The 24230-nt window shown below is 33.0% G+C and overlaps 7 protein-coding genes and 4 pseudogenes across 11 annotated transcripts, besides 5 other annotated features; 9 read left to right on the top strand and 2 right to left on the bottom strand.

The window, feature by feature from the left end:
• Positions 1 to 91: part of a mobile genetic element that runs on past the window's edge.
• Positions 92 to 286: 195 nt separating this feature from the next.
• On the top strand, positions 287 to 1231 carry TVAGG3_0486160 (ankyrin repeat, PH and SEC7 domain containing protein SECG-related family; the record flags this gene model as incomplete). The annotated part of the gene is made up of 1 exon (XM_001301919.1): positions 287 to 1231. One exon carries the CDS (start codon positions 287 to 289, stop codon positions 1229 to 1231), a length of 945 nt encoding a protein of 314 aa, XP_001301920.1.
• An 826-nt stretch (positions 1232 to 2057) lies between these two features.
• Positions 2058 to 2079: a mobile genetic element.
• Positions 2080 to 2362: 283 nt separating this feature from the next.
• Positions 2363 to 2506: a mobile genetic element.
• A 237-nt stretch (positions 2507 to 2743) lies between these two features.
• Positions 2744 to 4054, bottom strand: TVAGG3_0486130 (galactose-binding domain-like family; the record flags this gene model as incomplete). The annotated part of the gene is made up of 1 exon (XM_001301920.1): positions 2825 to 4042. The coding sequence occupies one exon, from the start codon at positions 4040 to 4042 to the stop codon at positions 2825 to 2827; it is 1218 nt and encodes a 405-aa protein (XP_001301921.1).
• Positions 4055 to 4410: 356 nt separating this feature from the next.
• On the bottom strand, positions 4411 to 6549 carry TVAGG3_0486120 (uncharacterized protein; the record flags this gene model as incomplete). The annotated part of the gene is made up of 1 exon (XM_001301921.1): positions 4452 to 6533. One exon carries the CDS (start codon positions 6531 to 6533, stop codon positions 4452 to 4454), a length of 2082 nt encoding a protein of 693 aa, XP_001301922.1.
• A 2317-nt stretch (positions 6550 to 8866) lies between these two features.
• Positions 8867 to 11675: a mobile genetic element.
• Positions 10175 to 10852, top strand: TVAGG3_0486110 (zebrafish ch211-108c17.2-related family; the record flags this gene model as incomplete). Its single annotated transcript, XM_001301922.1, has 1 exon — positions 10175 to 10852. One exon carries the CDS (start codon positions 10175 to 10177, stop codon positions 10850 to 10852), a length of 678 nt encoding a protein of 225 aa, XP_001301923.1.
• On the top strand, positions 11050 to 11466 carry TVAGG3_0486100 (uncharacterized protein; the record flags this gene model as incomplete). Its single annotated transcript, XM_001301923.1, has 1 exon — positions 11050 to 11466. One exon carries the CDS (start codon positions 11050 to 11052, stop codon positions 11464 to 11466), a length of 417 nt encoding a protein of 138 aa, XP_001301924.1.
• Positions 11676 to 12025: 350 nt separating the features above from the next.
• Positions 12026 to 13925, top strand: TVAGG3_0486080 (annotated as a pseudogene). The gene has a single exon. A coding segment is annotated over exon 1 (1900 nt).
• Positions 13926 to 14094: 169 nt separating this feature from the next.
• On the top strand, positions 14095 to 15065 carry TVAGG3_0486070 (annotated as a pseudogene). The gene has a single exon. A coding segment is annotated over exon 1 (971 nt).
• Positions 15066 to 16323: 1258 nt separating this feature from the next.
• Positions 16324 to 24230: part of a mobile genetic element that runs on past the window's edge.
• TVAGG3_0486060 (protein of unknown function, DUF4106 family) lies at positions 16327 to 17037 on the top strand (the record flags this gene model as incomplete). Its single annotated transcript, XM_051236045.1, has 1 exon — positions 16327 to 17037. One exon carries the CDS (start codon positions 16327 to 16329, stop codon positions 17035 to 17037), a length of 711 nt encoding a protein of 236 aa, XP_051093869.1.
• On the top strand, positions 17412 to 17943 carry TVAGG3_0486050 (annotated as a pseudogene). Its single transcript has one exon. A coding segment is annotated over exon 1 (532 nt).
• TVAGG3_0486040 lies at positions 18772 to 20002 on the top strand (annotated as a pseudogene). Its single transcript has one exon. A coding segment is annotated over exon 1 (1231 nt).
• On the top strand, positions 20040 to 20459 carry TVAGG3_0486030 (protein of unknown function, DUF4108 family; the record flags this gene model as incomplete). The annotated part of the gene is made up of 1 exon (XM_051236044.1): positions 20040 to 20459. One exon carries the CDS (start codon positions 20040 to 20042, stop codon positions 20457 to 20459), a length of 420 nt encoding a protein of 139 aa, XP_051093868.1.

The following is a 24230-nucleotide window of genomic DNA, read 5'->3' as shown; positions in this document are numbered from 1 at the left end:
CATATTTTTTATTATATATTTATAATCAGCATATATCTCCTTTAATAGTCTCATATAGAGCGCTGTGCTAAACGCACCTTTGGACACCCTATATAATAACAAAGAAACTGCAGAAATTCTTATTTCAAATGGCGCAGATATCAATGCTAAAGACGATGATGAATGGACCCCTCTTCATTATGCAGCCAGATATAATAACAAAGAAACTGCAGAAATTCTTATTTCAAATGGTGCAAATATCAATGCTAAAGACAATAAAGGATTTTTCCTTCTTCATTATGCAGCCATGAATAATAATAAAGAAATTGCAGAAATTCTTATTTCAAATGGCGCAGATATCAATGCTAAAGACGATGATGAATGGACCCCTCTTCATTATGCAGCCAGATATAATAACAAAGAAACTGCAGAAATTCTTATTTCAAATGGTGCAAATATCAATGCTAAAGACAATAAAGGATTTTTCCTTCTTCATTATGCAGCCATGAATAATAATAAAGAAATTGCAGAAATTCTTATTTCAAATGGCGCAGATATCAATGCTAAAGACGATGATGAATGGACCCCTCTTCATTATGCAGCCAGATATAATAACAAAGAAACTGCAGAAATTCTTATTTCAAATGGCGCAGATATCAATGCTAAAGACAATAAAGGATTTTCCCTTCTTCATTATGCAGCCAAATATAATAACAAAGAAATTGCAGAAATTCTTATTTCAAATGGCGCAGATATCAATGCTAAAGACGATGATGAATGGACCCCTCTTCATTATGCAGCCAGATATAATAACAAAGAAACTGCAGAAATTCTTATTTCAAATGGTGCAAATATCAATGCTAAAGACAATAAAGGATTTTTCCTTCTTCATTATGCAGCCAAATATAATAACAAAGAAATTGCAGAAATTCTTATTTCAAATGGTGCAAATATCAATGCTAAAGACAATAAAGGATTTTCCCTTCTTCATTATGCAGCCATGAATAATAATAAAGAAATTGCAGAAATTCTTATTTCAAATGGCGCAGATATCAATGCTAAAACTCAAAATGGATATATCCCTCTTCATTATGCAGCCATGAATAATAGTAAAGAAACTGCAGAAATTCTTATTTCAAATGGCGCAGATATCAATGCTAAAGACAATAAAGGATTTTCCCCTCTTTATCTAGCATCCAGGCTTAATTACAAAAAAATAGTAGAAATCTTTAATTTAAACAAGACAAAATAAACAATTTCCTCGTATATTATTTAGAAATTGAAATCGTTGGGCGGTCTTAAATTTTAAGTTATCATTAATATTTTCATTGGACCGCACTAATTCTCTCAAATTTTTGAATATTTAAGGCTTCACTAAGAAGTGCTACCACTCTCAATTTTGGTTTTTTTGCTCAAAATATATGGGAAAATAGTTTTGTTATATATCATAGATGCCAAATGTGTCGTTTATTAGGATTTTTTATTTAGCGGTTGTTCCTAAAAAAGAACCTTAAAATTTTGACACTCTCACTTTTTCAACATCCTGATAATATGTTATAAACGAATTTCATAAAGAGAAGTCGAAATAATTCAATATGGACACGTTAGAATTCATTGAATTTCTTTGAAGCACCACTATCAATATTTTGTTTGATTACTAACAAATTTTTATTTTTCTAACTAATCATCCTGAGTTTTGAGTTTGTAAGTAAGAATACATGAATATTATTTTGTAAAAGCAATATATTTTACTACAAAAATGCTCATTTCAAAAGATTTCCTATATTTTTATCTAATCAATATGACCATTATATTGACAATTAGACAATCAACTTCATATATTCAATGGATACTATGGTGCGAGAGTTTTACATATGTTTTATTACCAGTTGAGTTTCCCAGATTTTAATGGATTTAACCAGAAACGGCCACCTTATAGTCTATCATTTTCAGAAAAAGAACGTTATAACTCATGTTAGTGGAAGAAGGCTTTTTTTGGGTGGGTCAATAAAAATTAAAAATAACGATAAATATAGCATTGATATACATCATAGAATATATACCTCATGGGACTTTAATTTTTGTCATGTTAGTGAAGCCTTAAGAAAACAAAGTTTATATATCTAAAGCGGCATATTTGCCACTTATTTGCCAACTACCCCCCCAAAAAAAAAAGTGCACCACAGCTGGTGTCGCCGCCGACTATCCACTTGCTGGGATGCTACGCAGCCTTTGATCTGGCCAATCTTAGTGCTGCTCCATCCACATCAGCAAGTGATTTCGGCGGGAGATCTCCAATGGGTCTTCCATGAGAGTTTCGCAAGCCAGAAGCGCAATACCTGTGCAGTTTAGCTGCTAGGATATAGTAGCTAGGCTGTGTAGGTATTGCCCTCATGCATTTGTACTACCGCCTTCCGGTCCCCAAAGGACTAAGGATTCTGTAATTACTCGAGCAGGGCAAGGTTCTTCCGAGATCTCTCATTCCATCGGAAGAACCTTGCCTTAAACTACTCAATTACTGTTCCCTGGGGCCAAACTTTTTTTGGTAGTTGGCAAATAAGTGGCAAATATGCCGCTTTACATATGTAAACTCTGTAAAGTTAAAATGTCATTTTTTGTGATTTATCCCTGACTCCTCTTCTGCATTCATAACTTGAATGTTGAACTTCAACCGACAAGACTGTATTATCCGAATTAATATAATATTAATCCATCAAAATGAATCAAGGAATATAAAAAGACAAGTTAGTTATAAAAACCTTAATTTTTAATCATACAAAATTTTTTTAATCTAAATTATTTCTTTGAAAGATGTACTATGAAAGCACAACAGCAGTTAGAAATCTCAGTTAATGTATTTTCCGAAGATTTCGAGACCAGAAAGTATGAATCTTTTATTTCTGGTGCTGCAAGTATTGAGTTGTATAAATTTGAAGTAAACCAATGGAGGACAAATTGATTTGACCTTAAAAAGTGAAACCGCTGAAGGAGCAAGGAGAGATCTATCATGTTCTACTCGATCTAATTCAATCCACGTAGATCCATTAGCAGATCCTTGTAGTATCCATGATTCTGGGCATGGTCCTTTGTTCGCATCTTTCCATGACATAAAAGAATAATGTGTCATTTCAAATTGACCGGAAGAGAGCTTTATTTGTATCCATTCTTCGGAAAATCCTTTTGTATCAAAGTATGTGGTCTTATCTTCTGGATGTAAAAGGTTTGTTACCGCTGTTGTTTCTGATTTTTCAGATGAAGCCGTAATTGAGAAGAATATATTGGCGCCATGATATTCAGTTTGGATTTGTTGGCTTGCGTAATTGAAAAATCCTTCAAATTCACGACCCGGTTTTGGAATGAAATATTTGGTTTTTTCTTTTGTGGCCTTCATTCGTGGAATTAATGTAGTGAGCAAGCCCTTGCATTTGTTCAGGTCAAATGAGGGCTGTAAAGTTGTAAAGGCCTGAATTGGATCCAGACCATTTGAAATAAGGTATTGTGATACTTGTAAGTACTTGAGAGGGTCACTTTGTATCATGGATCCAAGGAATTGCACTAAATGAATGCCACTTCCTGTAAATGAAGGAGATTGTATAATATTTGTCAACAATCTAGGAGAACAGTTCTTTAAAAATGAATTTTCAATGATTTTAGTAAAGTTACTTGCTATTAAATCTATTTCTTCTGAAGCATCTAAGCCGCAATCAAGTAATTGTTCTGCAAAATTTATTACATTATCAAGAGTGTTGGTTTTAAGAATAATTTCATTAGTTTTCTCTACTAGATCATGTATATCTAACAGTCTTGCGATGCAATTGAAAAATCTGCAATTTATTGGTGTAATTAATACGCTTTGGCCATATATTAAGCTTATAAAATCTTCCATAGGCCCATCAATTGGAGGAATTTCGAATTCTGAGACAGATTTTTGTGAAATTACTTTTGAAACTGTTGAAACGAGAAGTGAATTTACTGGGTATCTGATTCCTCTATGGATAAATATGAAATCATGAAAAGTTGAGCAATTTCTAAGATTATTTAATGCCTGCATTTTTTCAAGCATGTTTGATTGTCACTTTTTAGCTATTTGGAATAATTTTGACGTTTTCTTCATAAATACTCTATATGTCTGAAACACCAATTGAATCAAGTAGTATATATAGACATATGCCGCATCTTAAATGTATCCAAATCAAGGAATCAATCATATTTTGGCTTTAATTGATTTGATTATTGATCTCATAAAAGCCTTTTTTATTTGAGTGACTCATATATACCTGAGTCATATATACATATTTTCCAATTATCACATCCTCATATTTGACCACAACCCTAATTTTTATAAACAATTAGTGAAATATCAATTGTAATACTAATTTACATTTATGTATGTGCGATAAAATATTTTAAAATAGAAAAACAGTATAATTGTATGATTTTACCAACATTTAATATAAAAAACAAAATATAATTTAATAAACTTTGATAGAAAATGAGTATAATGGAACAATTCTATCCATGTTCTGAACGTATATAACTTGTTGATCGTCAACTGTTGTAAGAAGTGTGTCATAGCTTTGTTTTGTTGGAATCTTTAATTTATTAGTAGAATTATAATGAGTATAATCAACAATTTGTTTGCCTGAATCCAGAGCATAGAGTATGAAAGAATATTTTCCTGGATTCAAGAACAAAAAGTTATCTGTCACTAATAAATAATTTTCATTTGAAGGGAACGAAACAACTAATTGCATCCACTTGTATTTTTCACTTGCAATAATAAAATCTCTAAATGTTGCAAGTTTAACAAGTTTCTTAAGGTTAAAATCTCTTGTGATTTTCAAGTTTAACCATTGATGAACAGTATTATAATGTCTTGAACCTTTGATGATGATTGTTGGTTCTTCAGGAAGCATTGCTTTTCTTGCACGCTCCAAAATTTTGATTTCACATTTCTCAATTAATGTAACATCATTAATATGAATCATTTTCTCATATTGAGCACGTAATATTCTATTTCTATCAATAAGATCGCAAATGAATGGATCAATGTTGCTTTGATTCAAGTTTGGCATTTCAATATTTTTCCTTTCTCTATTTTCAAGATATGCTTGCATCTTTTCATTATGACGAAGTAATTTTCGAACAATTTCACATTTATCATTGAATTGCTCATTGTTTCCAATTGATCTACGCATGTTATCATTTTCTTCACTTATTTCACGGATCAATTTAATGATTTCTTCGTCAGAAAGCTTCTCAACATCAATATTTCTTGGTTCCAAACCCAATTTCTCAGCAAGTTTCTTATTTTCTTCCAATAACTTAATTAAGATTTGTTTTGCGTTTTTGCCAGCGTAAACGTCATCGAATGAATGTAATGGTTGTTCCTTCTTTGGTTTCTTTACTTCTGTTTGAGGAATTCCATGATGTTTGTTGGATTTTGGTGTTTGAATTACTGTATAATCTTCTGTTTCGTTTTGAACTTCAATTCCATCGAATAAAAATGGTCTGTTCTTAACAACTTCCAAGACTCTCTTTCTAAACTCTATATACTTTGAAAGATCACCATGGAAATTAGCTTGGAACTCTGCAAAAGATGAAAATCTTGTATCTGTTGGTATTTCATAAAAAACTCCACGAACATCAATGGAAGAAAGAGTTTTTATCTTGGAAATGAAAGAGATAAAGTCATCTTCTGAGTAGCCTGATGTCTCTTTGATATCTAAGTTCTCAACATTTGGGAATTTGCTGAGAATTAAGTCTAATTTTGTGACTTTTGTTCCACTAAGAATTAATATTGAAATTTTTTCAAATTTTCCTTTGGAAGTAAAGGAATCATTATCAATTGGATTGTATGAGGCATTGAGGAATTCGAGGTTTTGTAGTTTACTAAGTGATTGGAAGTCAATAATGTTGTTGTTCGAGATATTTAATGAAATTAAATTTGGAAGTTCTAAATCAGCTTCATCTGTAATTTTGTTGTGAGATAATGAAAGCTTGGTGAGACTCTTGAAACTTGAAAGAGATAAAAAGTTTGTTAAATAGCAATTGTTCAAAATTAACGTTTTCAAATTTGGAAAAATTTGATGGTAATTGAACTCGCTAATTGGGTTGAATGATAAGTCAAGGTATTCTAAAGCAGGTAATGGATTCTTAATAAAGACTGTATGTATTCTGTTCTCAGGAGCAATGATTTTTGATAATTTATTAAGCTGTTCAACATTTTCGAGTACTTCTATTCTATTTGAAGAAACATTTAAGGTTTCTAATGATTTTAATTGGTTGATATTCTCGATTTTAGAAATTAAATTGTTTGATAAATCCAATTCTTTAATATTTAGAATGGAGTTGAGGTCATCTTCGTTAATCACTTCGATTTTGTTCCATGATGCGCTGAAAAACTTAAGTTTTTCGTTTTTTGGAATATTAGAAATGGATTCTAAAAGATTGTGATCAATAATAAGTGATTCGACTTGACCTATTTTAACAGTGGATATATCTTTAATGTTTTGCTTAGTTAAGATCAGTGGATCTTTGATTTCAACACTCATTATTTTTTTATTTGGCGCCAAGAAATAAACGATCTCTTCTAGTTGAGATTCAAGAATTGTTTATGTTAGCCGAAAAACATTATAAGTATGAGATGTGAACTCGAAATACCATATGATATGCTTTCTTTATTCAAAGATTAAAAATTCTATTCCAAATAATATCATAAATATAGCTATCTGCCGATATCAATCGTCAGTAAAGCATTCAAATTTGATGAAAATACTTAGCTCTTCATTAAATTTGGCATTATTTTAATCGCATTTCTCCTTATTAAGTATCAAATTGAGTATTTTCTTAAAATTCCTCTAGATTAGCCATAAAATACTTTAATTCATGAAATCATAAATGTTATGGAATCATATGACATTTTTTCTCCATATTTAATACAATTAGAGGTCAAAATATATAAATAATGATTCAATTCTAGATATTTTCATATATGAGTAATCTCATAACTATATTATTGAATGAAATAAGACAAAAACTCATATTTATAACAATTACGAATTCATGAAATGTAAGTCTCGGACGAATGTAAGTCTGACTTGAAATGTAAGTCTGATTCTAAATGTAAGTTCTAGACTAAAGTAAGTCTGATTCTAAATATAAGTCTGATATTAAGATAAGTTTGTAACTAAAATTAAGTCTTATTCCAAAAGCAAATTTAATTGTATAATAAGTCTGGATCTAGAGTAAGCCTTAGTCTACAGCTATTCTGTGTCAAAAATAAGTCACGAACCATAGTAAGTTTCGGACTAGAGTATGTCTGTAATTCGAATCATTCATATTCTTCAATTATCCCGCCAAAAAAATTATCGTCTTTTTATCATACCATAGTTTTTATCAATCTCGTTCTACTAAAAAACCTTTATATTGGTGATTTCTTTGTTAAACCCGTATTTTTTCATGTGAATCTTATTGTATAAACTCTAAAAGTTCAATTTCCGGTCGAAAAAAACTTGAAAACAATTTGTATTCGACGAGTTAAAGAGCTCTATTTATTCTAAATTTTCCAAAAAAAAATTAGATTTCGTTTTTTCGCTTCAAAAAATGTTGTTTTAAGTTTTAAAATTTGTAATTCAAATTTTTTTTGGAAAGATTTACGATTTTTTAATACTGCGAATGAGTTTTATTTTACATACTCTATTGATAAATCATATTTTTGTCGAGATATAACTTTTTTTTTAAAAAAATTATATGCAAAGAGTGTTATAGAATTCTAGAAGTTATAGTGCATAATTTGAAGTATACTATCAAATAAAGAAATTTTACAGTTTTTTAGTTTTATTTAGATGTACGTTATTTTAGATGGCTTCGTCGAAAACAAAGCATGTCTGTTAAGTTTATTCTTAACATGGTAAATAAAATGGCAACGAAGCCCAGTGTACTGCGTCTTATGCCGTAGTTTTTGTTATCTTCATACTCAAATACAACAAATACAAATAGATTTATTACGAAAAAACGTATAAAACAAATGATATATTTATTTCTAGACAAGTTGACGAACATGTAGCGCAACTGTATCGCTTTAGAGAACAGTTCTTCCAACACCTACTCATTCAGTGAAAGATTTAAGAAGAACTCTTACTCGACCTTAACTACCTACGCTTTGCTTGAACAATTCCCAACGAGGTTACTATAAGGTTGCAAGTCTTGTCAAAATGTAGTATGCAATACGTTGGGGAAAAATAGATATATACGAACAAACTACTACAGTCTAGCAACTAGTCTTTAAGTGTAATGTATTTTTGCTACAAAGAGCTCATAACGAAGTCAAATTTTGCAATTTGATGTCAAAACTAGCTAGTTGTTGAATCAAATAGCGTTGTGACTTTGTATACATCACGATCTTGTGGTATCAGAGCTGTACTGCTGCAGACTAATTCAACTAAACATGAGCAAGATTGGGATTTCTATTCTCTGGGGTGCGAGGCTCGTCCAAAGTTCAAGCAGCTACAGTGTTTTGGATCACCTAAAGAACTTTGGGAATTCAGTTATTACGTAAATTTCTCAAGATGAACTTGAGAGCAGCGCAGTTATAACGAAAGTCTCTGATGAAAGGCAATGATTTCTTTCATGAATGATCTAACGTTAGCTTGAAATCAGGAAAAGAGACTATTGATGACTTACTTTCCATCGATGGTGCACAACAGCAGGGAGGGGATTGGTGGGTTTGGGGAAATTCGCTGAGGCACTAGTGTCCGGATTGTTCGTCAAATAGGTTTCCTTTCCTATAAAGAAATGACACTTTTTTGGCGGCTTATTGACTCAGAAAAATTTGAGAGTTAACGAATAATTTTGGCGCCAAAAATAATTTCTCTTAATTTATTAAGGGTATAGTCCACTAAAAATTTTTAAGTTTTGACAATGAAAATAAGCTCTGTGACCATGTAAATATATATCTATGCAAAACGAGAGGTTATGCCATAATTTTTTTTAGTTATCAAATTTTCCTTTTTTTGAGAGAAGTCTCTCAATAATTTGAGAAGAATCTTTGATATAAAGAGATACACATTTGTAGAACGAAGTAAGTGTTTTCCAAACATTTTATATGTTCATCCTGTATAACAATATAAAGCTGCATAGTGCCATCTTGTGCGTTTGCTATTTTATGTACTTTTCATTGAGATAATCCCTCTTCTCGGGTGATTTTAACAGTCAACTCAATTTTAAAATAAAGATTTCATCAAAATGATTTCGAAATTCGGATATTGATTATATAAATAGCACTGTTAACATATTTTGGATGAGTAAAAAATACCTTGTTTTGTATGCATTTAGTACACCTTTATTTTTGATTAAAACTATAAAATTTTTATTCCTTATATAATAAATAGTATATGTTACATAAACATGAAATTCAATAGCATTCAATTTTGGATTTTTTAGATTTGGTAAATTTTAGAAGAAATAAAATCAGCAATCAAAATAAAGAAACTTTTTTTGTATCTTCTATGATTACCTTTTGGTACTAAATTTTGCATTAATAAGTAAATTATCTTTATTCTGTCCTCAGTTATGCTGGTAGTGAATGATGAATCGTCATTTTGCGAAGAGAACGCGATTATTAAGGTAATTTTGAGAATTGTCTTGAATTATTTAAAATTAAAGTTAATTGAATAGGTAGGATAACTAGCCTTTGCTAAATTTGTATAATTTGACCTTATTCTAGTTGGATCTGAGAATATTTTGCTGAAATAATAAATTATATCGCCGATTTATGAAAATTTCTCTGATGGGACCGACTCGCTGAAACGTATTAGTGTTAATGGTAACTTGTCTGAATTTTCAAATTTTTTTCGAAATCCAAAAAATCACAAACAAAAGCATCAAAATTAGATTTGCATTTAAGGTTTTCATTTTTTTTTGGAAAATAAAAATATTTTTCCCCAATAAAGTTTATTTTTACTTTTGAGAGGAATAGAAACGTTATTTTGGAATTTTGAAACGACAGAAATGTTCCATTTTTAATGTAGATTCTAAAATGGGGTCAAATTTTTGATTGAACCGTTATCCATTGAAAAACCTCGATTTTAAAATGTTATTCCAAAATATTCATCTAATGATATAGTATATATTTATTAATTATTACTTTTTATTCAATTTTCACTTTTGGCGGGATTTCATTTTTTTTTGTTGTATGGGCCATATTGTTCACCCAAAACGGAAAACAAAGGCAATGCATAACATTTTACTCCACGAACGTCGTCGACTCTCAGCGCGACAGATGCTTGGTGCTTGCATAATGACCGGAATGCCATATACAAAAGGTGCTCGCTTTCTTTCTCTTTGTGGAACTAAGCCCCCTGTGAAGAGTGGTGTCATGAGACAACAGAGATTTTGTGACGATAAGATTAGAAGACTTAAAAGTATTTCCCTAATGCTGTCGAGAAAGTCCTTCAGTGGTTACTTATCCATTGATGCAAGATGGACGCACAGGCGAAACTCGCCAAGTTGTACAGTAACTGCGCTCGATGCTGTCACAAAAAGAGTTCTTGCATGCGTGAACATCAACCATATTGGTGGAAACAGACAGCATGCTCAGTATTCCGGAGCTTCCAACAATATGGAAAGTGCTGGAACTCGAATCATCTTGAAGCAATTAAAGAAATACAATATCTTGAAAGATGTTAAAGAGATTATTAAAGACCGAGATAACAAAAGTGTCTCTGTCTTTAAAGAATTTGGCGTCTCTCATCTTGAAAGATTCGATCCAGGTCATGTATCAAAAATATCTCAAAAGATTTTACAAAGTTCTCAGCTTCTCATAAGACAGTTGAAGTTTTCAACGACAAGACTCAGAAGATTGAAAAAATAGAGAGACCTTTCTGGGGTCTGAATGCAAGCCTAAGTATGTGGCTTTGGTCATGTTTTGCCGAAGAAAATATTGACAAACGTACGAAAATGTGGGAGAATTGTGTCTACCATTACGTAGGCAATCATTCTTTTTGCGAACCGCACAATTACAAATGCTTTGAATGGCAAAAAGGTGTCAATTCGATCCAACTTCAATTCATGCTCTATGACTGGGTTCACAAATGGACACCCATAGTTTCCAAAGTTTCTTCCATTGGATCTACCTGCATGAATGAAGCGTTTAACTCCAAAATTGCATGCTATTTGGACAAATCAAGAGCCTGGAAGAACATTAACATTAGAGTTAACGTTGCAATCTTAGAATGGAATGATCCAGAGCATTTTCTCGGAGATATACAAAAAGCATTACATCTTTCCCCACTTCCAGAAGATTATGTCAAATCATTTGAAGAGAATTGTTACTCCAAAATGATATTGAAACAAAAAACTGTTACAAAAGGTTCTAAAAAACAGAACAAATACAAAAAATCCATTCAGAGTGTACCAGGAGGAGATTATCAAGTTTTCAAGTCCGAATGGGAATCAGAAGACGAAGACATTGATGACTTTGATTAACGAAAATTACATTTTATTTATTGTTTTTGTTTTTAATTAAATTATTATTATGCTCATTTTCTTATTTTGATTTTTCCTCATTATGATATAAATAATTTATTAATGCATTTATCCAATAATTATGCTATGATATTTTTATGCCTTATTTCATTTCTCTTATATTTGATAATCTGGTAAAATATAGTTCAGACTATAATCATTTTAGATTAAAAAAAAAAAAGGTAGTGGGGCTTCCAGGGGCTGCGCCCCTTCTAGCCCCTAAGAAATTTTGCCCAAGACCCAAGAGGAGGACCGAACCCCAGCCGACCAGCCGTTGACTTTTTTGTAGAGCACTCAAAATAGTATAACTTTGTCCGGACAAGTAAGGGTCTATCGTCGCTACAGGAAAAGTTACAGGCGTTCCAAGGAAGTATACTTTGAGAAGCCTTTTCTCCCTTATAGAATGAGATAGGACGGTTATTTTACAAAACCGACAACACTTTGACCGAGTAGTTTTTTGTGCTGAACAAAAAGTGTCATATAAACATCTGTCAAAAACCGTTTTTTAACTTCACTTAAAATGCCACGTAAGCTACGTAAGAATATACGTAAGAGGAAGGGAGCATTGAAACATCCAATAGTAAAACTGACACCACAACAACAGTTGCAACAACAAATGATGAATGACCCCCACTATGTTGCAACAAATGTCAAGCAACCCTATGCTTTTAAACCGAGTTATTGGTGCACAGAGTGGAGGTTTAAGAGCGGCACTTTTAGCGAAAATGGCAGGCTATGGTGGAGCTGCAGACGGAACAGCTTATAACCCTCAAAGTCAAATGAATTTGAGTTCACTCAAAAATCAAATAACAGATGTCAAAAAGTCAAACATAGACATACAGAAACAAATAAGTGAAAACGAAAAGAAACTAGAATATGACAGACACACAAAGAAACTCAATGAGTTAAACGTAGAGAAAAAGAAGAAAGAAGAACAACTGAAAGAACTAAGTACAGAGGAATATGCGAAAAAAGTGTCAGAAAAAGCAGCAGAAGTAGCAAAATGGAACAAGATGTTATAAATTTGAAAAACCATACTACTCAATATAAAGTACTGAAAGATGAAGAAATAAAACAAAAAGCCCTGAAGACATATATGGATAGCGATGAGTATAAAAAAGAAGTTGAAGCAAATGTAAAGGCAGAAAAACTTTTACAGTTGCAAAACCAAACCGTACAGTATGAAAACTTAGCACAAGAAAGTAAAAATAACGACGCAGCCATGCAAAAGGCAATGAAAAGCGCAGAATATATAAAAGCTAATAATGACTGGTTAGATGCCCAAGCCAACGCTAAAGCAGCCCAACTTATAGGGTCAATAAGGACAAAAATACAAGCGGATGAAGACAGTTCAAATGAAGCTTTAATGAATGCTGACTTTAAGAACGCCTTCGAAGCTCTTCATAGTAAGGTGAAACTAGTGAACGACTTCTCATCTGGAAAGAAACTGAAGTCTGAAGGTTTCGACAACGAGTTAAGAGAAGTAGCACAAAATATGACGAAAATAACAGATGCAGCAACGAGACAGGCAGTTCAAAGTGCCTATGACGCCGTTAGAGCAACTGTTGTGGAAAGTCAAGAAAAAGAGTTACAACAGACCAAAACAGACCTAGTAAATGCTTTCTTAAAAACAAAAAGTCAGGTAGGACATTATGCTGCAGATGGAACATATGTGCCAGCTGGTGGAACTTATATACCAGCTGGTGGAACTTATATACTAGCTAGTGGAACTTATATACCACCAAACCCTCCAAGAGAAGCACCTGCACCAGGACTACCTAAAACATTTACATCGTCACATGGACACAGACACAGGCATGCACCAAAACCAACAGTTCAAAATCCAGCACAGCAACCAACAGTTCAAAATCCAGCACCACAACCAACAGTTCAAAACACTGCACAGCAACCAACAGTTCAAAACCCTGCACAGCAACCAACAGTTCAAAACCCTGCACAACAACAACCACAAACAGAGCAAGGACATAAAAGAAGTAGAGAACAAGGAAACCAAGAATTCTTAAAAATGCTTAAGGAAGACTATGGTTACCCAGATACTCTTGACTTTAGTGACAGATATAAAGAAGCTATTAGAAAGTTCAAGGAAGGAAATACTGACCCGAACCTATTTAGCTTTATGGTTCAGCACCAAATGGGATATAATTTCAAACCTGGAAAATACAAGCTCGCTAAGGGATATGATTTAATAGCATATCATCCAAATGACATGACTGAATTTACTCCGAGATATTTGGTGTCAGAGCTAAATGATAATTCAACTCTCTTCATGAAACGCGTAAAAAATAGAGACGGAACGAAAGAAGAAAGGTTTATGAGTCCGGATGACTTAGATAGGGAACTTGTTAAAAACGGTCTCGGAATATATGAAATGCCAGCAGATGAGGTACAAGAAACTCCACAGGAAGAAGTTCAGATACAACCAGACATGGAAGAAATAGTTCAGCAACAACAGCTAGAAGAGCCTGAAGGAAACAAACAAGTCCCTCCTTTGGAAACTAACTTCACAGAACTAGATGAAGATTTGGAACAGCCGAAAAATCTTGACCCTCAACAAGTGTATGCGGGAATATGGAATCTTTCAAGAGTCTAAGAAAAATTCGGCTGACATAGTAGAAGAATATCGAAAAATGTTCGCCGACATACAAAAGACTCCAACATCAGATGAAAATATTCAGCATAGAATGGAAGAACTGAAAGAAAGTGTACGCAAATACAACAATCCTTTTTACTTACGACCATATAACGTTCAATCTTCGGATGAACTCGGTGAAAATAAAAGGTTAAATTTCACCAAAACATATAGAAATGAAACATTGTTTAAAGTTCATTCAGAACCTAACCAATATGGAAACAAACCTACTTTTGTTTCTGCAGACTATGGAACTACAATGAGATGGGGTCATAAAGCTAATCCGGATAGGTGGTTCATAAACTTACAACCACAATTCCAAGAAGTTGTAGACGCAATGGAAGTGAATGGTGAACCAGATATAGCTGGTATTTTCAGCGCGGCTTTAATGCCATTGAAAGATATGAAACATGCAGATATTTTGGACCAGTATGAAATGAACATGGCTGATGGAAATATAACACCTGACGTTCTAGAACATTTATCTCAAAGAACTACACAGAACCATAGAGATGGTATATTTGGTGAAGAGTTTAGAAAGAAAGTTAGGGAGAGAGAAGGAAGAGAACCTATTGTACATGACCTTGCAAACGAAAGTTTACAAAATGTCATAAAAACTTACTTTGCAGACAATGAACCGAGAAGGGATGAATATTTAAGAAAACTCAAATGGACAGTACCAAATGAAATGTTAGTATTGAAAAACATGTTCCTTGACAAAATAAAACCAACTACAGAAATAAATGACGCAAGACTGAAACATTGGGTAAAAGCTTTCCCATTCACAAAAGATATTATTGGTAACATGGAAAGAAAACCAGAATGGCTACAAAAACATATATTTGGAAACGAGCTTATTCCATATGGACAAGCTCTGTTTGAAGAGCTTGAACCGGAAACTCAGGAAAGAGTCATGCAAACAATACGCGAAGACTCAAATACAAACTATGACAAAAATCTTTCTAGGATATAGGTTACCTGAGATGGGCGACCAGAGCCCAAAGGCAAAAAGGACATGGGAAATTTACAACATACTAGGTAACATGAGGCAAAGATGCAACAACTTGAAGCAGAGGGCAAGTTACCAAAAGCGACACCAAAGAAGAAGAGTAGAACAAAGTGAAAGTAGTGAAGAAGTAACTTCATCTAGTGAAAGTAGTGGCAATGAAGGAAAAAGAAGAGTTAAAAACTCAGTCAGGAAGAAAGTAAAGCTTGGTACGAGTGGGTTCTATTATGACACATAAATCCAACTATTCTATATTTTTACCCATATGAAATGTACGCCGCTCAGAATATAACGCCAACAGTTTTGGATGCCATGAACGGAAATGTTTCCGAATGGTATAACGAATGCGACAATGCCATTAGAAGGTCAGAAATAGTTCCTGGAACTTACGAATATACAACTGCTGTTTCTTATGGAAACGTAGGTGAGTTTGGAGAAGGTTCTTCAACAACAGTAGATATTGCTTGCGACAGGTTTCATATTATTTCTATTGACAACTCATTCTTATACGTGGAACAAGACATTGAAATAAAACCTTCTGCCAAGTTGTCTGACAAGAAAGGTTGCAATGGAATTTTCTATGTCGGATACCAATATGCTCCAGAAGTTTTCATGGATATAAGATATATTCTAACTCTGACTTAGTTCAAACAGTAACATGGGCAAACTATGAATGGTTCGCTTTGAGAAACTCAGTACAACCACAAGCTAGAGAACAAACAGACCAGTATGCAAATATTGAGAAAATAAGAAGACTTGACCCTAACGTTCCAGGAGTTTATGTTAACCTTTCTGGTTCAGATGGAACTGCTGCCACTAAAGTAAAACTGAAACTTAGAGTTCCTTTGTCATCTTTCCTCATCTTCAGGTTTTTAAGATACTTGCCAAACTGGGCAGGAAAAATTTCTATCGAACTTACTCCAAGCAAAAATAACTTAGTCATTGCACCAACACAAGACCATTCACTATTACAGACGTAAAGGGAACAAATCAAACGTCATTCGCCGAATTTTGCAAAGACAAAGTTGACTTAGACTTTGGTTTCTCAAACTTCAACAATGAAGTAAACTATTATTTCAATGCTGCTGGAACTGCTTGGGACCCAGTTAAGTTCACATGCGAAAAGTTTGAATGCAAGAGAATAGAAAGCAGACTTGCAGTCTATATGTTGGACCCAGATATTTCAAATGCTTTAGCTGCCAAATATATTGCAGTTCCACTTATGTTCCCTATACACCAAATATCTGTCAAAGACTTTGCAGGTGAAGTTGGAAACCAAAGTGCTGACCCAGGTGCAAGAACAGATATTGCTTTAACAACTGCAATGAAACATGCAGATACTATGTTTGTACTGTTCAGACGAACTATAAATGACTATTCTTGTTTCTACAACCCCGGTATTAAATATCATATAAACATAGATGGCAAATATTATCCAAGAGAAGAATATTCTACAGTTGAGGATATGAGGTCATACAACTTGACATTAGATGCTATGAACTTTAACAACAACTTCACAACAACCATTAACCCTGAAATGCAAAGTTCTATTATGCCATATGTGAAAGTATGGACTCATACAGGAGGTCAAAAAACTCAATATACAAATGGAGACCGTTCAAACTTTTGGCTTGGCATTCCATTTGCTGACTCAGAAGACTTTATGGGTGGTATTTCAACTGTTGGTACTGTACAAATACAATATACTGGTGACAGAGACGGTCCAGATGAACTGAGAGCAAAGAAGTTTACAAAACCAATAGCACTTTTCACGGAAGATGCTCTTTTGAAGATTCGTTCGATGAAACCTGCTGGGGCTCCTCAGATTGGCATAACGACAGCTTCCATCGAGCAGATTTTGGCAGCAGGTCAGTAAGTTGTTCTTGAACTGACTTCTCTCCGTCAAATATTGACAGTACGCCAGTTTTGACATAATATTGTAAGATAAACTTACCTTTAGAAATATCTGTAAGTTTTGTTGTTATATTTTGTCAACGTCAAGAACTTTCACCATCTCGGTTATACCAACTTTCTTTGCTTTATGAAAATATTTTGGTTCAGCAAAATTGCTATTCTATAACATTTACCATTGTTTGTATAAAGAACTATTCTGTCAATGTATTTGTATTGTTTGTGTGTGTAAACTTTGTTCTGCTTCAATTCGAAGAGATACTCGAATACGTCCATCTTTTTATTCTAAGTAAAATGTCATTTCCGAAAAATAGAAGCGTGAGTGTTTCAAAAGGTTTAATGGCGGTGGCAGATGTGAAGTTAAATTCACCAACTCAAACAAACAGTCAAAGTGTTATTGTCAATGTCAAAGACAGAGATGTTGAAGTGGGGAAACCATACGAAGACGAAGATGGTATAACAATTGTTCCTGTAAAAGAACCAACATATCCTGAAGTTAGCAGAGACTTAAGTTCTGTTGCAGATATTCGAAACGACTACCAACAACTGAAAGACAAACTTCAAACTCAGGAGAAGATTTGTCAAGCTTTAAGTATAATGTTAAACTTGGTCGAACACAACCCTGTAAAAGTGAACTCATATGTCATTGCACCTCATGAAGTTTGAAAGAACTATTGAAACTTTTGACAGAGGCAGACGATATAAACATCAAAGAAATAGAACCCGACATTAGTTGCTGTGGTGTTTCATATAATGTCATTGACAAGATATACGTTATGAAAGGAGGTGAACGTTGAACTTAAAGTATAGTTTCCCAGACGTCATAAAAATATTTGACGACCACAACATTTCATTAAAATTTATTTGCTAAGTAAATGGCAGAAGATATAATGGTTTATACTATTACGACTAAAAACCCTGAGTCATATAATTCTATAACAACAAACTTACAAAGTCCTCAAGGACGATATTGTAAACTAACCTTAAACACAATGACGACTAAAGCCTGTTTTGCTCTTTTGACACCAGAAGACTTTATTGTTGTGAATGGTAAAAAATACTCCTTTGAAGATACTTACTCAGATATACCACCAACAGGTTTTGTTGACTTATTTAATACTTTAAGTACGGGTGTAACATGTGCTGCAACTAGAGCAGGTTTCATTATGTTTGGATGTCCGACTGAGTTTACTATAAACGATATGAGCTATAATACAAAACTTATTTCTGGTTTTTACTACCAACAGTTTCCTATAACAGGAAAAGGTGTCATACAAGGAATGTCTATTCCATTGACATTAAGCACACCAATCTTATATATTGTTTCAAACTTAGGTTCAAAGTGTTATTCGAATGTCGACAGAAACTATTATGACCAAAAGATACTTATGCGTAAAACAATACTTTCTCTGCTGGTTTGCCTATTGTTCATTCGAATGCAGAATTTTCAACCTTAGTGAACTCAAACACTTTGGCAAGTATAACGTTGACATTAGTTGACGCAAACTTTGTTCCTGTAAAACTTTTATTCCTATGTATTTGTCAATGACGGCAGAAAGTTTCGAATTGGAAGATGCAACTGGTGAAAGTATTGTATTACAAGAACAACTTCAACAACAAATAGCTCAAGAACAACAAATGCAACAAATGCAACAACAAAGTCAAGAATAAAAAAATATTTTTTTTTATTTTTATAAAAATGTACAGAATAGATGTTTCAGATTTTTATGACTTCCAAGCATTCAGAAATATGTGTCCATTTCGAGACTATAACAAAGCAGTCGAGAATTTGAAACGTTTAGTCATTTATGTGACTCTGCCCCAGAATGTTATGTTATGAAAGAATGGATGTAGTCTTTAACAAACCTAAAGCGACAATAGTTTCAGAACAAGAATGTAGACAGAAACTTAAGAAAATAAAAGTGTACAAGTTGGCATGAAGATGTTAGATGCTTGGGATATCTTATTGTCAAAGTTAGAAGATTTTTCAGTTCGAGGTATAAAGTTCTATACACCTTCTCCAAACTTCTATTCTATCTTCACTGGATATAAATACGAACAAGTAGAATGGAAAGAAAATATTATAGAAGCTTGGTTAGACCATGTCAAAGAAATTATATGCAATGGAAACGAAAAGGTTTATGAGTATATCTTATGTTGGTTTGCAAACATCTTACAACATCCAAGTGCTAAAAATGAAACTGCTCTCATTATAATTGGAAAACAAGGAACTGGTAAGAACACATTCTTTACAGATATTTTGTGCAAACTGTTAGAGGCTATTCGAATCCGAATATGACAAACTTAGAAAACATCTGTGGCAAGTTTAACTCCTCAATAGAGAATATGAAACTTATAGTATGTAACGAACTTCAAAGTATAGATACAACAAAAGTTTTGAACTCAGATGCTTTGAAGAGTCTTATAACAGACAAAGTTGGAGTTGTTGAAAGAAAATATAAAGACCAAAGAGTTTGTGAAAATGTTGCAAACTTCATTATGGTTTCAAACAATGCTGTTCCGATGAAGTTAGAAAGTTCTGACAGAAGATATGTAGTTGTCAGAACGTCAGATTTCATATGCAAGATACAGAATATTTTGACGACTTAGCAGAAACTTTGACATCTGACTTTTTACAACCACTTGTTCTCATATTTTATGACATTAGATATTTCAAAGTTCAATCCAAGACAAATTCCACATACCGAAGAGAGACAAACATTGTTAGAAGCAAACAAGAGTGTATATGAACTGTTCATAGATGAAACTGACTTTGTGTCATTAGATGAAAGGTCATTGTACGATTCGTATAAACAATATTGTCAAGAATATGGTTATATGACAGCGTCTAAACGAACATTCTTGGCAAATGTCAAAAGTCTTTTAGAGTACAGAATGGTGTATATACAAAGAAAATTTTTTATGAGTAAATTTTAAAAAAAATATTTTTTTTATCCGATAGAAAAGATGGCAAAATTCATCTCAGTAAACAAGTACATGTCAGGACTTAAAGAAGAACTAGACCCATTCACATATTTGAATGTTTACTTCTACCATTTTGAAAAGTCTTCATTCAGCAAAGTTTGGAACATCGAACCAGTTAAGTTTGCTATTGTGACTAAAAATGGTGCGAAATTTGAAGACTTAGACATAGAAGGTTTGTTAGCAGTCAAAGAAAGTTTTGACAGAAGGTTTTCAAACCTTAAAGAAGGCAAAGCATACAAACTTGTTATACCTTATGAACCAAAGAAAGCAGACGACTATGAATATTATGAGTCTAAGATAGTTGAAGTTCAAGGTAAATTGGGTAAAAAGATTTTAGAGTCTAAGCCAGTGTTTGCTCCTAAAGAGGAAGAGAACATTGACATTGACCCAGAAATGTTCTAAAAATAAAATTTTATTTTTACATGTCAAATTTCTTTTTCTCTGGAACTGGTTCAGGTTCTTTCTTCTCTTCTTCTACTTTCTTTTCTTTCTTTCTCTCTTCTTCTTTTCTGGTGGAGTATGTCAAATTTGGCGCAACTATATTTATGTAAAAGTTCTTTGTCCTTTAATAGCTCATCTATTCTGTTTTCTATTTCATCTTCAGAACAGCGCATGTGTCTTCTTTGCATTCTAAGAAGTTTTGTTGGACTTCATCTCCAGAGGCGTCATCTCTGTCACAAGTCTGTCATTGACAAAATTTTAAGACTGCTCTGCTTAATGTTTTATGGTTCTTGTCATATTCCAGAAACAGAACTTTAGAACAAATTCACCTTTCTTGTTTACACTATGTAAGATTTTATGGTCGACAGATGTTTTGCTGTCGAAAAGCTTGTCTCGAATATAGATAGCGAATCGCTAGACATTTTCTAAAAGATAAAAATTTTAATTTTCTAAAAATATGTTAGAAAAAAAGTTTGCTGACATTGACAAGAAATTTGAGAATGTTTTAAACAAGAACAAGAGGAAGTTAGAAAATGCTCAGAAAACCTATACATGACAAGTTCTTATTTGCTCAGAATGGTATAACAGGTCTAATTGCACCACCTGGGTCGGGTAAGACTTTCACTTATCTTAAAATGGCTGCACAACACAAGAACTAGATGAGAAGAACCCATTCTATGAGTTAGTTGTCATTTGTAGTACTTCTGGTCAATTTGACCAAACCGTCAATTCGTTCAAAGATATTATAAAGAAGTCTAAGTTAGTATGTATAAAGGATACTGAGTTGTTAGATTGGATAAAGAAGTACCAAAGAAGAGTTTGAAGTATAATGCTATAAATGAGTATATAAATTCTAAGTTTAAAGACCCAAATGAGGAAATGCAGAGAATATTAGAGAAGAAAACACTTCAGAAAACAAACAGAAAGAGATAGAATACATTTCGAAAAATTGCAATCTTACGATTGGAAACATACCCTCATAGATGTCTTCTTATCTTAGATGATTTGCCTTCTCATCCTTTGTTAAAGAACAGAGAACAAGATATGTGTCGAATTCTTAAGAAGCTCAGACACTTTAACATCTCAGTTGTCATTTGTGTACAGACAGCAAAGAGTTTAAGTAAGGATGTTAAAAGAATACTACTGACATTATACTTTTCCCGGATTGTCCGAAGACGATTTCATGGAACTTATGAAAGATCCATGGCAGGTAAGTTTGACAGACATGAACTATGGAGAAGTACAAAGTCATACAAGACCCTCATACTTCTTCAGAATTCATATCTACGCAAACAAAGTTCAAATTGTAAAAAGTCAAGCTTGAAAAATAAAGAGTTCATTTACGTCTATTGTTTGAAGTTGTCAAAATATCTGTCTATTTTTCCTTAACATGAAATCTTCTTTGAATGTGTTATCGTAAACCTTTAATATCTAGTTGTGGTTTGAGGTACGTATCTTGACTATTTGTTTACATCTTCATTTCGGTGTCTTGAAATGTAAGTTGGATTAAGCAATTTCATGTGATTGTAAATTTAAGAAGGGTCGTAAAAGCTTTTGTGTTTCTATGCAAGTGCAACATAACATATCTCTGTTACCTTCCTTTATTTTCCAATCTTCAGTATAAATCATATCTTATAGTTCTTTTCTTCTTTTGTACTGAACGTGGTATTCTTTCTGAATCTTTTGTCTTATGTTCAAGCTTGTTCGTCTACTTTTCCGTTCTTGTTAGTGTTGTCAAGAATCTGTAATATACAAAGCTACGGGCGAAGCTCCACATTGCACAGCATTTACAAGTAGTCTTGATAGATAAGTATTCCTCGTTCAACGTTTGGGCAATTTTTCAGACGATTTTCATAGAGTTTGGCGAACTGGGTGTTTACTTACGTCGCTGTTCTTCACGATTCATAGATTTGGTGGCTGCGGTTTTTTTACTACGTCTGTGTCTTCAAGATTTTCATAGATCTTTTTTGGCGAATGCGTTTTTTAATTACTCGCTGTTTCTTCACTGTTTTTAGAAAAGTATGTCTGCTGTGCTTCGCTCACAAAGTTCTTGTGGTGTTGGTTTTAAACATCTTGTGTTTTCTTAGTATCTGAGCAACATGGCTTGTTAAAATGAGCTTTGCATTTGTACTGATCTTCTTTGACCGAAACGGCAAGTGAGAGTAGAGTGTTTGTATATACTGTAGTGTACTTATCTCATTATAGCTTCATATGATCATGCAGTTATTGTTGTCTCTGTTGTGACATATCTGTCTTTACCATACAATAAAAAAATAAAATTTTAGAAAAAATTAGGTTATTTTTTTATCTGTTAAAAGACAAAAATATAAACGCATTTACATTATTTTCAGCATTCAGTCAAATAATTTTAGTAGTGTTAGTATCTCATTACATTCTCAACGTTCCTTTTACCTTTTTTATGGGAAGCACACCATACTATTTTCTTCAAACTTTTCATAGAGTTCTGTTTCAGGCAGCTCTCATATCATTTTACCACCAACTAACTTCTAATTGACTGTACTGTATTCTTTGAGTTATTTAATTGTTCTTCCTATCTGATATCTCTTTTATTGAAGTCTTGGGTTTCTGACGATTGTAGTAAAGCCTTCCTGCACGTTCGCGTTGAAGTAGACCTAATTGTTTGAAATTTATAATCCACACACTGGGTTCAATCAGATACAAAACTATGAGTATATTAGTTTTGTCTAATGAGATATGCTTGGTTTCCTAGAATCTTCCGATATATACTCAAGGATTTATTGTCAAAATTTTCTGATGATAGCATTTCTAACCCTCTGATTGTTTTCTTTCAGATGGTTAGAATGTCTGACAAAGAATATTTTTGTATTTTTGAGTATTTTAAGTTTATAATCACAATTCACACTTGGTGTTCATTGTCTATCTTCTTCTAACTTGTTTTCAAATCAATGGGTTTTCGTTTCTGGTTTTTCTAGCAAAATAAGGATAAAAAGATATATAGTAATAGTAAAGTATCTTTTATTTTTTGGTCTTAAGGATAAGTGATTGAATTGTCATTATTCTTCAGCAAAAGATTTTAGTGAATGATGTGAGATCTAACACTCTTTTTCACAGTGTTTTCTAACATGGTCTAAAACAACAACAATCATGAATTTGTCAACGATTTTCACAAAAATATATTTTTAGGTGAAGAGGTGAGATCTCACCTGTTTCGTCCACTTTTTATAAGTTTTTGCACATAGACGTTTTACTGGTAACTTATTTTTGGAAATTTGGTGAAAATAATCGGTGTGACACATGTCATATAATTTTTTATCAGAATTTGTGCTGGAATTTCAGCAAAATTAGTATTTTAGGTGAGGAGTGAGATCTTCCTTCGTTCTCACCTTTTTTCTACTCAACGTCTTTTTTCACAACGTTTTACCATGATTGTGATGTAGTAGTTTGGAAATTCTATGAAGCGTTTTGTTAGCTTCTATTGTTCTTTAGTACATCGATGTTTTTAATAAAATGCCGAAAGTTTCTTATATTCTTCTTGACGTCAGATTGAAGAGAAATCTTGCTGTGGATTAGTTTTTTTTCAGAAATTGTGCACAATGTCGTTTTACTTTGCTGCTGTGTTTCTGTTCTTTTCTTTAAGTCGCTAGGTGCGTTTCTCATACTTCCTTATTCTTGGGCTTTTAGTTAGTAGTCTCCGATTGTGCTTTACATTTAGAACATTGGGTTTCATTTTTGCTTATAGCATTAAAAAAA

The sequence above is a fragment of the Trichomonas vaginalis genome, chromosome II (assembly GCF_026262505.1).
Source record: "Trichomonas vaginalis G3 chromosome II, whole genome shotgun sequence".
In the NCBI taxonomy this organism is placed as follows: domain Eukaryota; phylum Parabasalia; order Trichomonadida; family Trichomonadidae; genus Trichomonas; species Trichomonas vaginalis.
Note: the sequence above shows the minus strand (reverse complement) of the source record. Positions and strands in the feature narration are given on the sequence as shown.